A 20650-nucleotide genomic window follows, 5' to 3' on the forward strand; every position below is an offset into this window, starting at 1 on the left:
TGAAGCATGGATTTACCTGTCACCCGAAGGAGTTCTTCATTGTCATGAATGCAATACCTTCTGGCTTAAAAATGCTGATGAGATGCTCCCTTTCTTATGCTAAAGTTAAACCAGCTCTTCCTACTTTATTCATTGGAGATATTAATTTTAAAAGTGTTCATTGTACTAACAAATATATAAGACAGTTTGTTTTAATAACATGTTATCCCTGCCAAATTAAAAGAAATAAGCTAGATCACATGTTTAATAAGAATACTGTAAAATATCTTAGAACAGCTTATTTAAGTTTTCCTATTCCTCCTAAAGCAAAAGAAACACACTTTAAAATTTTAAATGAGATTTATCCCTCTAATAAATTCTTAAATCAAAAATTTAAAATAGATACTGTGCCTTGTTCCTTCTGTAATATCCATTCTGAAGACACTGACCATATCTTCTTTACATGCAATTTTTCCAAAGTCTTCTGGATATCAGTTCAGGACTGGTTGATAGAGAAAAAGGTGGTTGTTGATGGTTTTGCTTTTACTTCACAACATATTTTATTTGGAATTCCCAAAGACTGCTGTGTTCATTTTTATTTGATTAATAACATTGTAATAATGGCAAAATATTTCATTCACAAATGTAGATTTTTTTAAATCCCTCCCACTACTTGTGGTGTTCAAAAATGATCTAAAGTGTTATTCTAAAGCCCTTGAGAGAATGAGAGGTGGATGTGCGGTGAAGCTGCTTGATCTTTAATTTAATTATCTGACACTAACTGAGATGTAAGATATGATTTAGTGTTTTTTTTTCTTTCTTTTTTTAAAGTAATTCTTTGGTTAAATTGTGTTGAGCCTTTCATTCGATATTTTTAAGTCCTGTAGAAGGAATACAGTTGCCTTGGTTGTATGTATAATTTTGTTTTCAATAAAAAAAAAAAGTCTTCACCACCTGGCTACTGTTGTAAAATGTTGAGAGATTCAAACAAAAAGTTATAAATAAATAGAACATAATAAAAAAAATAATAAAGACTGCAAGTGACGTCGCTAGCGGAAGCACAAGTGTCTGAGAGTGCAAGTCTGAGAATGCAAGTCTGAGTGCAAGTGCAAGTCTATGAGCCAGACCCTTCTCCGCTCGTGAGCCATTTCTTTTACTGTCTATGCTCGTGAGCCATTTTGACAGTTCGGTGGCACTGCCCACAAAAAGAGTTCCGCACTTCGCGGCTTCCGTACAATCACAGTCAGGAAGAGCTGATATCTTTCAATCGTAGAATCAGACGCTAAACCCACGACACCCAACTGAGAAAACACCGTGTGAAAAAATCTGTGAGTATTATTATGCTTCGGTAATCTGATATATTCATATTCTTTTTTCGCAGGTTTGGGTTTGTTTACCAGGTCTTTATTCGGCTGTGTATCATCCTCGTGGGCTTCACTCATCATGAGCCACCGCCAGGACATATTTATAGGATGAGTAACATTAGGCATGAAGAGGGCAGAGATGCCCTAAAATTAGAACATGTTTACATTAGTTATTTTATTAGATGTGACTTTGTGACTATGTGTTTTGTGAATTGAATTTATTTGTTCTTAAACTGTCTGTTCTCACAACATAAGGAGAACTGTCAGTCCATTTCTGCTGCAGGGAAGTGCCGTTTAGAGGAGAAATCCCAACAATGTAATCATTTATTTTTATACATTCATTTATTATTTTTGTGCCTTTTAGCATTGCTCAAATATTTCGCAAGATCAGTTTAAATACATGGGCGTGTGCAACAAAGCCAGTGTAGTCCAGTAGGTGTCTCTCTTTTGACCTCATTCGTCACTTTAACTGAAAATCAGCAGAAAACCGAACTCATTCTTGATCTAACTATTTCAAGATCACTCTTTTTGTGAGTTGACAGGATTTGTTTTTCTTTTGTGTGTGTGCAAAACTACAGACAACATATCTGACACACATAGGCTTACTGATAAAATAGTTTTGTTTTGTTTTGTGTGTTTTAGGTTGTCATGTCTAGGGCCACTGTGATGCTGCTGCTTTCTGTGGACTGACATCATTAAAAGGTACTACTGGTTCATGTAAAGCTTCATCCATACACTTCCTTCTTATGCAAGATTTTATAATACTGAGACCCTTAAGCATCATCTAACATTATGCATACAACTATCCATTTCTAAAAAATCAGCACAGTGAGTTAATTCTACATTGATTTAAACATTTGGACAATATATTAAAACTATACCACTGACAAAATATCAGAAAGTGTCCCACTTTATAATTTTCAGTATTTTTTATATTATCAATATTTTTTAACCCCGCAATCTGTGTTGTAATGAGCATATTGATTGGATATTTTTGATGTGATATTCATATACAGTAAGATCCAAAAGTCTAAGACCATTTGTGAAAGTACTTCCAATACCTTATTCTTAAATATATTATTAGGATAAAAATGTATTTATTTATTTATTAAAATATTGTGCATTTCAGAATGTCTTATTGTTTGATATCTCCTGAACTGCATGAACTCAGTAAGGTCTTAGACTTCTGAACCACACTGTTGACTTGCTTCATTTAATGGATGTACTTGTGAAGACATTATTGTATACACTGGTTAATTTTTCATGTCCTTTTTTGGCCTTGAACAAATCAATATGTTCCATATTAAAGGGTACTTTTGGCTACCATTGATCCAAACTCTGCATTCTGTCTGTTATCAGGAGCTGCTTTGGTTATCCTGGCACATATACTATCTGGAAGGATGAAGCTAAGACTGCATTTTGTGGTGGACCCCATGGGCTGGTTCTGCATTAGCATGGTGCTGTTTGTCTGGCTCTATAACAGCTTCCTGATACCCAAACTAGTGCTATTGCCACATTATGCAGAGGGACACATACCTGCTGCAGTTGTGGCCTGTAAGTTCTATGACCATGTCCTACTGAAACCAGTCCCTGTTATCTGAAATCTTATTGTTCTAAAATCTGGTTTGTGCAGATCATGGGGGACAAGCTTTAAATGAGTCGGTTAAAACGTGAATTCTTCTTAGATTAGAGCAGAGCATTGAGATAACGAGGTCTTGTTCACTGTGAGAGTAAGCAGAGTAGCAGGACAGGTTTTTTATATCCCGACACATCAACAGTTCAGAACTAATTACAAACCTGACACTGTGTGAGCATAAGAGAAACTTAATTTACATTTATAAAGGAAATATTAGACAACAAGAGAATAGTGTTAAATGTTTAGGCTGTGGTTACACTAGACTTTGAGCATGCAAAACTTTTATGGACAATGCAAAGGTTGTATGCAGAGCCTTTAAAAAAAAACCTGAATTTAACTTAAAATTAGTGCTAGAATAAAAGCTTTTGTTTATATAATGTGTTTTACCGTGTAGATTTATTATGTATATATAAATACACACTCATACAGTATATATGTATATTTGAAAATATTTACATGTAGATATTTACAACCAGTGGTTGTAGGGCTGTTACTAATCAAATGAAATCAGTATTAAACCAATTTTTCCACTGCTGGAGAAACAGACACAGTTGAAGTGGCATTTAGATGCGTTTACACAGACAGTTTAATGAAGCTGAAATGTAGCATGAATGCAATCACACTGCCATATTACAACAGCAAAAATAATCCGGTGAGCTTGGTGTTTACATCATTTTTTTTTTACTTTTTTTTTTTTTATAACTTTTAATTTTGAAAGTAACCCGCCAGCAGGTGGCAGCAAGTGTATGTCTTAATGAGTGAGTCATTAAGGCATTCAAGCGATTCCTTCAGATGGCTGATTCATTCTAGAATTAATCTTTATGAATGGACCACCGAATCATTGCCTCGAATGATTAATTCAGTAACGAAACACCGCTGTGTGTTGCTCAGAGAGGCGTGACAATTCTGCTGCTAAGTTTGTTTGGAACTATTTTCGTTAAACGAATCAAGCTAAAACAGTCACATTGACATTACTGTACTAAAATATATGCCATAAGTCACTTAATATTACCTATTCGTTTGAAGTTCTTTTCTTTTTTTTTGTTTAAAATCAATTCTGATCTTACAGTTGTACTGATTTTCGGGGAAAACTGCACTCTCTTAGTCGTGCCATGTTAAATAATTTAAATAACTTTTTTTTTACTGCAGTATGTTTCTTCTGTGTGCAGTTGTGTTCATTCTCACATGAGTCTCAACTGCCATGACCTTGTAACAATTGATTATCCATTATGAATTGCCATTTACACCAAGTGTAATAAAATCAGAATCATTTTCGCTGAAAATTTGGTGCTTCCCTAATTCAGTGTTTTAATTAGATTAGATTAGTTATCCAGTCAGGCAACTGAAGTTCTCTTTCACTTGATCCCTCAAAAAAATGCAGACAGATCATCAAAAGCATTCTTTCGCACACCCCTGCTGGTCGATCTGTGCACCCCAGTTTGGGAACCACTGATGTAAACACTTTTATTTGGGATGCGCTTAATTGCGATGAATCGTTTTGACAGGACTAATTAACATACACATGAAATGTAAAAACTTTACTGCAATACTGCCGATTTAAAGTTTACATTGTTTTAATTCAGTTAAGAGACCAGGCTGTGAGACACCAATCTTCTATTGGTCACACATCTTCATGTGATAAATTTGCAGGTCAGAGTTTACCAAACTTGAACTTTGGAATGCATGAGCTTGCGTTTCCTGTTTCCCACATTCAAGGGAAGTCAGTGGTATGAAAAATGTAGTATGTCTACCCCTTTATGCTTTGTTCCTTTGTAAATGGCAAAGTTGGCAAGTTAGTAAATAAATGCTAAACAGACAAGGCTAAGCATGATTTAATATAAAGATAGATTTAAGAAAGAAGGACAATTGATATATATACACAATATCTCTAAATGAGTGAATGTGAGAGAGAAGCTCTGTTTCCAAGGTGATTTTTGGTGATTCAGCCAAGAGCTGTCAGAGCCGAAATGCCTTTACTGTTTCCACTTGGTATATATTCATTTGTTTTGTATGATTACTTTACTTTACTTTACTTTGTTTGGATTACCTCACCCTCGACATCAGTTTGCTATAAATACTATTAAATGTGCCACCTCAGTGATTTATGAGTGAGCAAGAAAGCAGGCAAATCAAAAAAGGAGTATTTTTTTTTTTTTTTTTTTGGAAAGCAGTTCTGCTTAAAATTTTAGTGGAAACCATGAAACATTTTTAAGGATTCTTTGAACAGAAAGCACTTATTTGGAATATAAATCCTTTGTAACAATGTAAAATCTTACAAAAACTAAGATTAGATCACTTCAGAATTAGGTGTCCTGCTTCTGTTTGAAATAGTTTATTTTTTTGGTTATAGTGACTTTTGTGATAAATGTAAAAATTTCTCTCCTTCTCTTTCTCAAGTTTACTATCTAGCATCACTTCTGTGCGTCTCAGCATTATTCAGGGCTTCCACCGCTGACCCCGGAAAACTTGCTCAGGACCCCAAAATTCCTCTCGCAGGTATGAAACCTAACGCTCAAACATATCTCAGTTTTGTTTCGTTTCTTTCTAAGAATTGTACCAATTCTTGTATGTTATTTATCCACAGTCTGTGTCTGAACTATTCTCATCCACCTTATAGGACCCTTCTATACTTCTCATACTACTATAATGTAGTAAATAATTTTTTTAGCACATGTTAAAGGATTTATTAATAAGTGTGGCCTTGCTAAGTGTGAAGTCATAGACCAAATTTTACCATACTTAATGAAGTTCCACTTACTAACCAGATGAGGGCAGTATACCATTGAGTCTTAATACCTTCGCTTAGTATGTTAGACAGAATGTTATAGTAATGTACAAGTGATTCAATGGACCGTGTAGTCTGGTACATTTGTGAATTTAACAGACTTAAATCCCTTTAGAAAAAAAAAAAATCTAAAGCAGGGATATACAACATTTATCTGTCAAAATGAGAGATTTGAAAATAAGAAAATGACAATACTAATATTTAAATTAAAAATTTAATTAAATTTATGCATTTAGCAGACCCTTTTATCCAAAGTGACTTACAGTGCATTTAGGCTGTCAGTTTTTACCTATCATGTGTTCCCGGGGAATTGAACCCCCAACCTTTCACTTGATAGCACAATGCTCTACCAATTGAGCTACAGGAACACTATAATATTTATTATATTTATTAATGTTCCAGTTTATGACAACATTTCTGATTAATGCAATATAAATTTATGTTACAGAATATAGGCTTGCATGTTTTGGTGCACAGGTGCAAAATAGTAATGCTGAGAGTAACATTGTCTGGTGATAGTAATTTGTGAACACTATGTAGCACACATTGGCAGCTGTTTGTAGAGACAGCTGTAAGTAACTTTTCATAGGTTGCTTTTCCTGAAAAGTGCAAATACTTGGTATAATTAAGCTTCCCATCAGCCCGGGACTCGCTATTTGATCAATAGTAGAAAAACAGTGTTTAGGAAACCTGCTTAAAACTAGTCATATTTAATTATTTTAGCAGTTTTCAACTTTAAGGCATGTCATTGTTCACATGGATGAGCAATTATACAGTCATTTGTCCTGAACTTGTATGAGACTAAAATAGTTTCTGAACAACAAAATTTTTTTATGAGTACCACTAGATGGCAGCAAAGACCTTTTTTGTTACAGTTTTGTAGCTTTTTTTGTAGCTTCGCTGCAAATGAGTTGAGATTTATTCTACAGTAATTTTCTTATAATTTCAGAGAGAGAAAACTGGGAACTGTGCAATAAATGCAACATGATGAGGCCAAAGAGGTCACACCACTGCAGCCGCTGTGGCCACTGTGTCCGCCGCATGGACCATCACTGTCCCTGGTAAAACTTTTAACAAGAAATAATAAAGTCAATACACTACTGCAAGCTTTTGTTTGAAGCACAGTAGTCTTTAAAAAAGTTCTGTATCTATATTTTGTGCATGTAAAAACACAAATAACTTATTTATTAAGTGACCAAAAAAAAAATAGTGCATTTTATTACTGGTGCTCTGATGCTTGTTATCTCTGTGTGAGACATGTTGAGATTTTTACAGTGGCTTAGGATCCAAACTGAAATCTGGCCTGTTGACCCAAGTTCACAGTATAACCTTAAAAGACCCTGTACCCCAGACAGCTTTACATTCCTGGTGGGTTTTATATAGAGGAAGTTTAATGAAGTCTCTGTAGAGAGGTAAAACAGAGGGAGAGGCGATATCAAGTGACCAGAGAAGCCTGTGTTAAGTCCAGCCCTACAGTACAGCTGAAGAAGGCTGCTATCTGTCCGGACTCAGCAAATCGTGACTCCCTGTCATCGCCTGTAATAGCAGAGGGAAAAGGAGGAAAAAAACGTGGCCGGATCATTTTCTGTATTCGTTTTACTAACAGTTCATCCTGCTCTCTCTTTTGGCCCTCTCTGCCCTTTTTCTCTTCTCTTGTGTTCTTTATTCTGGTGCTTCTTCCTGTGGCGTGATCTGTCTTAAAGGGATAGTTCACCCAAAAATGGCAATTCTGTTCTTTTACTCACCCTCAAGTTGTTTTAAACATATAGGAATTTCTGCTTAATACAAAATAAGATATTTTGAAGAATATGGGTAACCAAACAGTTGCTGTTGAATATCATACAGAGACAAAAATACATACTAATAATAACTGTATGATTGCTTTGGTCAAGGTAATTAAATCAAACCTTTTAATAACTGAATATCATGTACAAGTATGATATTCGGGATGAACAGCACCCCAAATGTAGGGGCTAAAGGGACAATAATTAATGTGATAATCGCGGCAAAAGATTAATCCGCATGGGGCAAATGCCCTATTTAGAAAATACAACCCCCACTTCTCATTTATATGATTTACCAAAATTTACACAAAATGTTGCTCCATCAGTTTTCAATAAAATATATATATATATATATATATATATATATATATATATATATATATATATATATATATATATATATATATATATATATATATATATAATTAGTGCTGTAAAACAATTAATCAATAAATTGAATTAACTAACTGCATCCAAAATAAGATTTCATTTGCATAATAAATGTGTGTTTGTGTATATTTATTATGTACAGTCGTGGCCAAAAGTTTTGAGAATTACATAAATATTGGAAATTGGAAAAGTTGCTGCTTAAGTTTTTATAATAGCAATTTGCATATACTCCAGAATGTTATGAAGAGTGATCAGATGAATTGCATAGTCCTTCTTTGCCATGAAAATTAACTTAATCCCAAAAAAACCTTAACAATGCATTTCATTGCTGTCATTAAAGGACCTGCTGAGATCATTTCAGTAATCATCTTGTAAACTCAGGTGAGAATGTTGACGAGCACAAAGCTGGAGATCATTATGTCAGGCTGATTGGGTTAGAATGGCAGACTTGACATGTTAAAAGGAGGGTGATGCTTGAAATCATTGTTCTTCCATTGTTAACCATGGTGACCTGCAAAGAAACGCGTGCAGCCATCATTGCGTTGCATAAAAATGGCTTCACAGGCAAGGATATTGTGGCTACTAAGATTGCACCTAAATCAACAATTTATAGGATCATCAAGAACTTCAAGGAAAGAGGTTCAATTCTTGTAAAGAAGGCTTCAGGGCGTCCAAGAAAGTCCGGTAAGTGCCAGGATCGTCTCCTAAAGAGGATTCAGCTGCGGGATCGGAGTGCCACCAGTGCAGAGCTTGCTCAGGAATGGCAGCAGGCAGGTGTGAGTGCATCTGCACGCACAGTGAGGCGAAGACTTTTGGAAGATGGCCTGGTGTCAAGAAGGGCAGCAAAGAAGCCACTTCTCTCCAAAGAAGAACAATGAAGAACAATGCATTTTCCAGCACGATGGAGCACCGTGCCATAAGGCAAAAGTGATAACTAAGTGGCTCGGGGACCAGAATGTTGAAATTTTGGGTCCATGGCCTGGAAACTCCCCAGATCTTAATCCCATTGAGAACTTGTGGTCAATCCTCAAGAGGCGGGTGGACAAACAAAAACCCACTAATTCTGACAAACTCCAAGAAGTGATTATGAAAGAATGGGTTGCTATCAGTCAGGATTTGGCCCAGAAGTTGATTGAGAGCATGCCCAGTCGAATTGCAGAGGTCCTGAAAAAGAATGTAATTATCAAAACTTTTGGCCACGTCTGTATATGTAAATACACACACAGTATACATTTTGAAAATATTTACATGTATTTACCGTCTATATATTAATTTAATTTATAATATAAATATGGATTTTTTTTTAAATAACAAATGTTTCTGAAATATACACATGCATATGTGTGTATTTCTATATAATAACAAATATACTCAGTACATATACATATATTAGTGAAACAAAAACTTATTTTGGATACTATTAATCATTTGACAGCACTAATATATATATATATATATATATATAGTAAATCTGTGTGTGCGTATATACGTATAACATTACTTACTGTCCCTTTAGCGCCAACCATAGGGGTTAATTTCACTCAGAGTACCATACTTCTTCATATTCTTATGTTAAAAAACATTTACTTTAATTACCTTGAACAAAACGGAAAATCATTAAAAAGCATGAACCTTTGTCTCAAAATATTTTTGGTCATTTGAACAATTTTCATTTGCTACATTAACCTATAACATAAAAAAATCGGTTGTCAAATTAAGTCAAGTTTCCTGTGCGGAGCACTACTTGTGTGCTTTGTGGAGTTCCTAACTATTTAAAGTGCTTCAAAATAGTAATTTGAGTTTTGTTGTTGTTTAGGATGCTGCTTTAGAGCAGGTTTGTTGCATGGTCTTCACTAGGCTTTATAATAGATTTTTCTTTCACTTTTATGTTAGTTTAGGTATTACAGTAATGCTTTTCGCTTATTACCGTACACTTTATTAAAAATGCCTGAAAAATGTCTCTGTTTCTTTTCTCTCTGTCTATGCAGGATTAATAACTGTGTTGGGGAGGATAACCACTGGCTCTTTTTGCAGCTGTGTTTTTACACTCAGGTTCTGAGTCTCTACACTCTGGTGTTGGACTTCTGCGAGTACTACTACTTCCAGCCTCTGTCCTCGGTGGACCGGGTAAGACGGTCTTTCATTTACGTACCTCCATTTATACTGCTCAAGTGCTTAAAGTCACTGTAACATTTATAGTTTGAAATCACAGTTTTTATAGTTTTAAACACTGATCTCTCTCTATCTCTCTATATAATGACTATTATAGATCAGTGGTTTTAAAGTACACTTGACATGTGGGTGGGCCTCAACTTCAGTGCACACATTTTTTTAGGCAAACATAGTACATATGGGCCATGATATGGTAAAACCCATGAAAAAGCTTTTTTTATGTTTTATGTGTCTGGCATAGTAATAGCATGGTACTTTTCAGTTACGTTTTACATGTTTACTTATTATTTGAATGGTTATGATTACAATTAATACCACAAGACAATCAAGTTGGAAATTATTTTTTTAAGTTCATTCATAACATTTGATCTGTATGGTCAAGTCAGGAGCATTGCATTGTGGGATACAGTACAATAGGTATAACATTTTATTAGATGTATACTGCTATGCAGACATATTATATGGTAGTATGCCTTTTTTCATTTAGCCAATTTTATTATTCTGTGGTTCAGTAGAATCTTCTCAATGGAGGTAGATGATTAACATTAGATTTGCAGCACTTAACTGCGATTAGGGACCTGCAGGTGGCATCAGCTTTACTGTTAAGTACAGAATAAGCTGTTACTTAGAATGAGAGAAACTTAATACAAGTTGTATTTGCATGCATTGATCAGTTATACTGGTCTGATGCCATATCACTTCATCCAAAACACACCTGCAAACAGCAAATTCCCCAAGCTTTCGGTTTTATTGCATGTTTTATAGCCATAATTTGCTATGTAATATTTTACAGACTGATAATAAAAATTGATTGGAAATGCTTGGAATGTGCATAGTTGTTACACAAGACCGAGAAATATAAATATAACAACAGGAACATGTGTGACCTTTATGAACTAAAGCAGATGACGTATGGAAATAAGACCTTCAGGGTAAAGTCTGGATTGACTAAAAGTAGAGACGGCTGCCAGACTGTCTTCTTGCTGTCAAAACATAGTAGTGAATTTGTTTTTAATGTTAGTGTTTAAGGATGAATATCTATATTTCTGTTTTTCCTAAGTTACAGTTTTTAATCTTTAATCTTATATTTTAGAGTTGTAGTGGCATTGAGGTAGTGAGAGAGAATTTTTTAGATGAAATCAAAAGAAGTTATACATTTTTATTAAGAACAGGTGATCATCTCTGATAAATTTCAGAGTGGCTATTTTACAAACGAATGGCAGGTAAAGTTATGGGACTTGTTTTGTTGCATGTCACGAGAATCAGGAATGTTGTTGTGTATTTTCTGTCAGAGCATTTAAATTCAAAGGAGCATCATTCCAACTTGAATGCAGCTGAACAGCTGAGCCATCATGGCAACGGCAGACCGCCTGCAAATAAAAGCCCATAATGCTCAATTTCCTGTTTTTGTTTATTCTGTGGAGCATTGTGTGTGAGTAAACAAATGCAGCTGAGAAGCGAGAGATGCAGTATGGGCACAGAAACGGCTGTATGGGAGAGATAGTGACGTTATCTCTTGGAAAAGCTTTCCCACAAGAAGCTAAATACTGTGGATTTTGTGTATTTGTGTGTGTTTCTATGTGTTTAGTGTAATAGACACAGAAAAGCCTTCAGCAGTAAAAGCAAAATATGTCATATCGCTTCCCATAACTGCCTGCAGTGCAAAAATCCTCTTTGTGCATGCGTAGCATAACGATTTAACTTGGAAATAGTCTCTTTTGTCCATGAGCATTTATAACACATGTGTAACATGTCTTTTTAGGCAGATTTTGCGGTACTTCATGAATTGGCTCTTCTACGTGGGTCTTGTTTCATGGGGCTGATCATGTTTGGTGGGATGAGCAGCCTTTTCTACACACAAGTCAAAGGAATCCTTGCAGTAAGTTTTTTCTTTTTTTCTTTAAGTAAATGAGTTTGTCATCTTGGCAGCTTTAACTGACTTGGTCATGGAGATTACTTGTACTTGCTCTGGTGAGATTCGTCATCTTGTGTGGCAACTCTACTCGGACTACTTTAATGCTTTTTGTAGATAATTACAGTCTTAAGTGTTTTTATTTTACTTTTTTGTAGAAACAGTTTAAGAACATTAAGGTTTGATGTATTCATAAAATGTTCGCCTTTAAAAGTCCCACCAGAAGAGACTGCATCATTTTGGTAATTACTCACATACTGAATTTTTGATATCTAGCAGTTTCAAATCCAGGTGTTCTGAAAAGAAATTATTGCCTTATATTTATTTAAATAATGTTTTGGATTTAATTTTCAATTAAATTTTATTTACATTTAAACATTGATCAGAGGTCATAAATAAAGCAGATGATAAATGGTAAACAAAAGTTTGAACAAGATTGCTTGACATGCAGTGAGATTTGCTCTGACCTGTCATGCAAGTATGGTTGAGTTTCTGTGTTTCACAGTTATGATGAGTTTTATGTATGTGCTTTGATCAATGGCGTTTTGGGGTAACCGACTTAGTAACACTACGTAAGTATACAGTAACAAGACACTTAATTTGCAAACTAGTAGTTCATAGTGAATACACAGTTTATAAAAGGTTGTCTATACATTAATAAGTTCATGTTATGGGCAAAAAGTGAGTTCTTTATTCATTGTCAAAATAGTTTACAAATTATTATTGCTTAATTAGCTCACATGTAAAGATTAAAGTGTTTTATTATCAAGTGTTAACAGTGCTAACAGTGTTAATGACAGAATGTGAGCTATAGTTACAAGGAGCAAATTGTTCTTACTTTAGATTAGGTCACAGAAAATACTAAATAAATGGCAATAACTTACCTTTATTAGACATTAATTGCATTCCTGAAATGTTAGAAACCTACACATGAACATTAAGTTTCTTTACAAGTAAAGACTTAATGTTTTTATGAACCACCATATTCCTTAAACATAACCACTTTTTAATGAATGAAAAATTCAAATGTACAGTCATAAGTAGTTATGTCAGTTATTGTGTTTTTGTGTCTCTGCAAATGTATGTAAATATATGTTAGATAAAATATATATAAATGCTCCTGAGATCACATTAAAATGCTTCAGTTATCAGTAAATCATCAATAAAAATAATAATTTGTAAATTAAAGGGACAATGAATGAGAAACTATACTGTTTTATTTAAATTAGCCTATTAAAGGGATAGTTCACCCAAAAATTAAAGTTTGATGTTTATCTGCTTACCCCCAGGGCATCCAAGATGTAGGTGACTTTTTTTTTTCTTCAGTAGAACACAAACTAAGATTTTTAATTGAAATCGTTGCAGTCTATCAGTCTTTTAATGTAAGTGGATGGGAAACACGGCTAAAACATACAATAAATAAATAAAAAAACATACATAAACCAAATTAAACCATGCGGCTTATCACGATTGATCTGTGCATGAAACTGAACAGTATGCTTGAGAACGTGCTCAGGAGAGTTCTAACAGTTGGGACATTGCATGTGTCAGAGGCACTGTTGGGAACGTTACTTTAAAAAAGTAATTAGTTATAGTTACTCACTACTTGTTCCAAAAAGTAACTGAGTTAGTAACTGAATTACTCTATAATAAAAGTAACTCGTTACCAGGGAAAGTAACTATTTAAAAAAAAAATGTCAAAGAATTTTTTTTTTTTTTTTTTAGCAGTTTTCATAAGTCAGTTGAAATAAGTAGAACAGACAGGTGTTCGTACATAACTTTCGAGATTTATTGCACGTCAACAGACAGCAAGAGTTTTATCCTGCACTCTTTGTAAGAAAAGTGTTTTTGGCCACTAGCTTTGTAGATGCGTGTGTCACACATTACATGCACATTCTTGCCTTTGACTACAATGAATTTGAAGTAGTGCTTATATCTCCACCTTGAAAATGCCAACTTTTCATCGGATTGCTCCTGACTCGCCATTTCTGCTGCTGCTGCTGCGAATCTCTGTGTAGCTGTTGCGTGTGTGTGACTGTGTGTGTGTTTGGCGCCACTGGCGCGTGTGTGTAAAAACACTGGCTCTGATTGGCTACCATGAAACACATGACTCTGCCTTAGCCAATCATAATCGCTTATCTCGTTATTAACCCACCTGCTCACTCGCTGTGTGAGCCAGGGTTGCGTTCGGATTGCATATTAAATCAATGCATAGTAACGCACTGCATTTAATGTTCGGTAACGTTAACGCCGTTGTAACGATGGGAAAGTAATTAGTTAGATTACCCCGTTACTGAAAAAATAACGTCGTTACCTAACGCCGTTCTTTTAAACGCCGTTATTCCAAACACTGGTCAGAGGTAAAACTATATAAATACTGTTCAGTTTCTTGCACAGAACGATCATTTTGTGTCTTTACACATCATGTGTGTGTTGTCACAAGTTGCAGAGTTTAATTTGGTTTTGTTTGTGTATGTTTTTTTTATTGTACGTTTTAGCTGTGATTCCCATCCACTTACATTATAAGACTGATAGACTGCAACGGTTTGAGCTAAAAAACTTTGTGTTCTACTTAAGAAACAAAGTCGCCTACATCTTGGATGCCCTGGGGGTAAGCAGATAAACATCAAATTGTAATTTTTGGGTGAACTGTGCCATTAATGTATTAACAATGTAAAGACTACAATTTATATAATATGAGTTATTTGTAAATAAGTAATGATTAAATAAGTATATACTCACCATAAGGTGTTACTAAGAAGTCTTAAGGGTATGGAGCAGCGTGAGGATGAATAATTGATGACAGCATTTTTGGGTGAACTATTCCTTCAATGTAATGTAAAAACCAAAGGGCTGGCCATCACAACAACAACGGCCTGTTTGGCTAAAAGAACAAGTACAGTATTTCATTCTTTTCTTCTACTTCTGTTATGTCCTCCATCCTTCCTCTGATTAGGCCTGAAACATGGCTATGATTGGGGAGAGCGAGATAATCATGTTTAACTCTGATCCTTTAACTGATGACTTCATGTGATAGCCAGGGCAAAGAGGATTAGTAGTGACCTAGTTAAATTCGGTAAAAAGTGCAGCCCTTTAAAAAGCATACACCTCCCCTTAATCTTATTCTCTGGTTCCCAGTCATGTTCACTTGACCCCCACCCGTCCACCATATGCTGTGGAAGTGTGGAAGAACACGTCTCAGTTCACATCCTATCCTCTGTGATTTGAATATGAGGGTCTTCCATCTTCTCAGTACAAATGTCCAACCATTAAATGAAACAACACTTACTTTGGTTCACTTCACCCAATTCTAACCTCATTCCAAACCCTCTAGACAATTGAGTCTTCCTACAGGTGCTCATTTGTGTATTTCCAACAACTGTAAACATAATAGTTTACTCATTAGATATTACACAAGCTGTGCACAGCCATTCTTTGAGATGACCTTTGACACTAACCATTCCTACAGAAGACTTCCTTAGACAACGCTAATCTTGTGTTGCAAAAAGTCCATGTTAAGCTGTCTAATCTTGTGTCCTGTCCTGCCTTAAAGCCATCTCCTTATCCGAAGGCTGGAAAAGTCCCTTGCAGTGCCTTAACACACAAGCGACACCTTCTCCCATCTATCCTGTGTTGTGATGTCTTAGAAGATTTAGCGTCTGACAGGGTGGTTAGCGCGTAGCCTCGTGCCAGTCATAGCAAGTGAGGAAGCAGACTTAACCATTGATCCCTGCAAAGATCTTTTCCTCACGCATGCTCTCTGAGCCCAGATCAGATCAGCCTGAACAGCAGCCAGGTCCAGTTGGCATGACACTGGCTGCTCCAGGCCAAGAGTGTGTCCTCTAGCAGTTCACAATGTGAATCTGACTTCAGTCATCGACTTCAACAGTTTAAGTCTGACTTCTTACATAATGTCTTATGGCTTTGGGAATAGACGTTTTATGTATTTGTCTTGTGTATCACACACAAAGCACCTATTGTTCTAGAAAGCCACTGTCAGTCACACGTCCACCATTTTTCACACAAACAGGCCCTTCAGTCTCGCCTCTGTTAATCCTACCTTATTTACATATTCAGATTTTGTTTTTTCTCTTTGCCGCGTCTCTTCACCTGGCAAGCAGGGGGGATTTTAGCATCCCTATGCACGCGGTCCCATTGTCCGCAGGCAGATGCCCTTTTGCCCCTGTGCCAACTTGGCAAGGTGAGGAGGGCACCAAGGGAGTGTTGCTGCTGTCGGCTTCACTGTCTCTCTTTTGTCTCAGTGTATACTATTGCAGTTTTCACTCCCAGCGTGGGAAAGATCAAAAACCGATCCAATTCACCCCCTTGAATCCACTGGCTTGCTGTCATAAATAATTTCATGAGTTGTCGCTGTATTGTCTCCTAAATTTATAAGAAATGACATGTTCATAGTTCAGTGGTGATACAAAGCAATATCTTTCATTGTTTTCAACAACAGGACACAACTACTATAGAGAAGATGTCCCACTTACTGGAAGACATGTAAGTATCAAAACTTACAGCATCATATCAGCCATTTAATAATAATGTAATGTCCTCTACCCAGTCATTACATGTAGACATGGAGACTGGGACTAGTTGTCATAGCTTGAATATGAGTCAAAATTCATATCTTGGTTTTGTATGTGCACTGTTCAAAAGTTTGGTCTCTGTCTGTTATTTATTTATTTATATTTAATTTAATTATTTCAAATATTAAAGACATTTCAAATAAATGCTGAACTTTGAACTTTGTTCATCAGAGAATATTTTTTTTTTTGCAAATTCCACAAAAGTTGTAAGCAGGACAACGGTTTTAAAATGTGTTTCTTGAAATGAATGAAAACCATCATTTTAAAATGTAATCTTATTTCACAATATTACTAAAAAAAATTGTTAACTCCAGACTTTTGAATGGTATTGTAAATGTCAAACACCAGGTTCAAAATGTTCAAAATTAACATTTATGGCTAAAAAAAGTGGTTTGATATTATTCTGTATTTACAATTGTTCTGTATTTACAAATGGTTGAAAATTAACTGGAAAATTTCTGTTAGACTGTTTAATAGCAGGATTCATCATAACTTGTGTTCAGTAAACCTTCTTTAATCTAGTGCACTAACTTTGCACAAAAGCTTTTTTTAAAGCCAAAATGTATAGGGTGTGTGACTTTTAAAACAACATATATATTTTGATAAAAAAAAAAAAAAATCAACTTGCACTGAGAAATGTTGTGACAACTAGACTTGGTCTCTCCTAAAGCTCTTCAGTTCTCTGCATAATTCATATTTCAAATATGATATTATTTTGCATCAGCTTAAGATGCATACTTTAATTTATTCTATGCCCCCAGTGGACCGTGCCGGTCGTGGCAGCAAGCGATGGCTGAGGTGTTTGGCACTCGCTGGAAGATCCTGTGGTTCCTGCCGTTCAGGAGCAGACAGCCTCTAAGGCTCAACTTGACCTCCCGCCCTCATGTGTAGACAGACAGACTGACAGAGATGCACACATCACTCCAGTGGGGAAGGTCACCCTCCGACAACCCCTCTCCCCACCCCTTGTCTTCAGCAAAATCCTCTCCAAAATAGCTTGGTATCTCTAAAGGATCAGACTTTTTCAGGTTCTTCATAACATTTGAGAATAATCTGGCACATATCTTTTAAAACAGAATGAATACAGTTGTAGTTGAACGGTGTCAAAAACATATTCTTTTTTCAGTTTTGACTGCACATGCTGGGTCAGGATTGTATTTACTACTGAAATAGGATTACAGGGAATAGTTTATTGTGGGGCTTGGTTGTCTCCTGGGTAATCCTTATTTGTTGAGACCTCGGCCCAGTCCACTCCCCTAGGCCTGGATCACGTGAATGGTTTTCATGCGAGTAGGGATGCAAGTGGGCGGAGATTGTCTGGTTTTATGGCACCAAGGGTTGATGGCTCTCGAGGTGAGTTGTGACCTCTGGCATGACTAAAAGACACTGCTGAAGAACACACACACAAACAGTTTACAATAACTTTCACTATCATGCATATAATTCTGCATAACTCATCAAGCACTGCTAATGCCTCTGCTGAGCGTTTGACTACTATTAATGTGATTGATCACTTTTACTTTATTTTTTTCTTTATTAATGTTTGTGTGCCTTTTACAGTCTACAAGTTTTGAACTTAACTTTTTTTATTACATTTTTTTTTTTTTTTATATAAACTTCAATTCACTTGATTTTTGAGGAGCTATTAAACCAATGTTAATAATAATACTTGATGCAAGTTTCATATTTGAAAAGGATATTGCAATAATATTACCTTAAAAGATGCTTGGAAAAAGATAAAATGTTATAAAGTTCAAGTATTCACTAAAAAGGATGGATAAAACATTATATGTCATTTTAAATGATTTTTGCCCAGATTTTAACGAAGGTTCCACAACAATGTCACATAAGTGCTTGGTTATTAAATTACCTTTTTAACTTTTCTATGTGATTCAGATCAACCCCAAAATCTAGCAGCAAATCACAAATTTTCTGAAGTGCCTCTAAACATGCAGTTTGAATAAAATAATTCTGTTAGGTGCACAAATACACCACTGTGACTTTGGTTTTAGATCAGATTTACTTTACTGTGTTTTCAGGTAACTGTAATGATCCACAAGAACATTTGGGTTCATATTATACATTTATCTTGACAAGCCGTTGTAGATGAAACAGTTATTACACAATAATATGCACGAATAGTTAATTGTGCAATTGTGGGTTTTGTCCACTAGGCCTAAGAGTTAATGTAATCGAGTAAAGCTTGGTAATTATGGTCTATGTAATTTTGACACATTTTCTTCTGACAGTAGCATTGGCGTTGATCAGGTAGCCCTTTCTAGCCTAATTCTAGCTGTAGTCGACATTCCATTAAAAAGGTTAGAGGTACAGAAAAAAACTAATTCAAAACTAATTTCCTGCTTTCATTTTGTCTTGCGTTACTCTCCACCTGAATAATTTTTATAAAATGGTTACTCGTTTTTTTTCACTTACAAGCTGACAACATTCACTTCATACTTGATATATACTTGAATATTTATAGTGAATCTCATGCATTTAACTTTTGTGTCTTTTTTGGCATGTTATAATTTTCATTAAAAAATGTATCATTCTTTATCGGGATATTTATGGTCGAGGGTCTAATAATTGGTTATTAAAAACTACTATCTTCTGTGGTTATTTTTAATTTCTGAGTGTTGTAGCAGCTTTGCTCTTTTGCTTATTTTAAATACAAGACATTTTATTAGGGCCCGGGCACTGCAGTGTGAGGACCCTATTGGAATTGCTCCGTTTATTATTATTGTTATTTATATTGCTAAACCATGATGTGTAGTATGTAACACTGGGTACAGTGCAGGGGCTATTGGATCGATTCCATTACTCATATGATATTTATTTAATATTTCTAACATTACAGAACAATTTTCATATCCTTATATTAACATGATATCAGTTATTTAGAGAGCTTATAAAAGAGCAGTATACTCACTGTAGCTGTTGATATACAGGCCATGTTCACGTGTGTTTGTGTCCATTGTAAAGCAATAAAACCTGCTAGAAATTATTCACTATTTTAGCAGATATGTCAGTTGTATGCGCAGGTATTTCTCAAACTTTATTTTATTTGAATCCACATGAATATTATAATATAGGAAACTACTAATTGCTGTCCTGTTGAGGATGATGACCCTATTTAGGTTTATGATTGAAATATATCAGTTATGGTGTTTGTCTATTTCCTTAATTTCTGGTTTCAGTTACAAAGTTTATTTTGTAATCATTGGAATTTTAAGTATATCAGATATAAAATATGATGTCAGTTTTATTTTTTTTTTAAATAAATGGTGTTCTGCTTTACATGCAGTTATTTATGTTTGTTCCTTTTCCACTGATACGCATATTAGATTCTAAATTGTTGGTTGTTTCTTCAACCCAGGGATTTTTTTTTTGACATTTAGAAAGTCTCTTAAAGTGCTTTGCACATTCTTACAAGATCATTTAATTCTTAATAAAAAATTTAAAAAATTTTTGTGAAAATGCATGAAGCTCAACATTTATTTCAAATATCATGAGCAATTGTCATTTCCATTTTGCTTTATAGCCTTTGTGGAGTTTTTATTATAAAATTTCACATTGCTTTGTCATAATAGTTTGCATTATTTATAATTAATAAATGTATAATATTTTTTTGAAGTTTTTATAATTTATTTTAACATTGTTTATATGATATGCTCAGTTTTCAGTATGTATTCATACAGTTCTATATTTGGACACTGACACAATTTTCATAATTTTGGTTCTGTATGCCACCAGAATATTATTAAAATGATACCATCAAGATGACATTCAATTGCAGACTTAAATCTTTAATTCAAGGGGTTGAACAAAAGTATAAAATAAAATGCTTAGGAATTACAACCCTTTTTTATAAACAGACACCCTATATTCAGGGTCTTAAATATAATTGAACAAATAAATAAAATGTTAATTTTTAATATTTAGTTGAGAATCCTTTGCAGACAATGACTGTCTTAAGCCTGGATCTCATGGACATCACCAGAGACTGGGTTTCCTCTTTTGTGTTGCTTTCTCAGGC

At 34.9% G+C, this 20650-nt stretch overlaps 1 protein-coding gene across 1 annotated transcript; it reads left to right on the forward strand.

Moving 5' to 3' along the window:
* Window positions 1-1168: 1168 nt before the first annotated feature.
* On the forward strand, window positions 1169-19618 carry zdhhc21 (zinc finger DHHC-type palmitoyltransferase 21). The gene is made up of 9 exons (XM_059536006.1): window positions 1169-1307; window positions 1986-2044; window positions 2701-2897; window positions 5377-5475; window positions 6714-6825; window positions 9927-10065; window positions 11873-11989; window positions 16482-16525; window positions 17376-19618. Exons 3-9 carry the CDS (start codon window positions 2744-2746, stop codon window positions 17503-17505), a joined length of 795 nt encoding a protein of 264 aa, XP_059391989.1. The 5' UTR covers window positions 1169-1307; window positions 1986-2044; window positions 2701-2743; the 3' UTR covers window positions 17506-19618.
* The last annotated feature ends 1032 nt before the right edge of the window (window positions 19619-20650 follow it).

The sequence above is a fragment of the Carassius carassius genome, chromosome 3 (assembly GCF_963082965.1).
Source record: "Carassius carassius chromosome 3, fCarCar2.1, whole genome shotgun sequence".
NCBI classification, from domain to species: domain Eukaryota; kingdom Metazoa; phylum Chordata; class Actinopteri; order Cypriniformes; family Cyprinidae; genus Carassius; species Carassius carassius.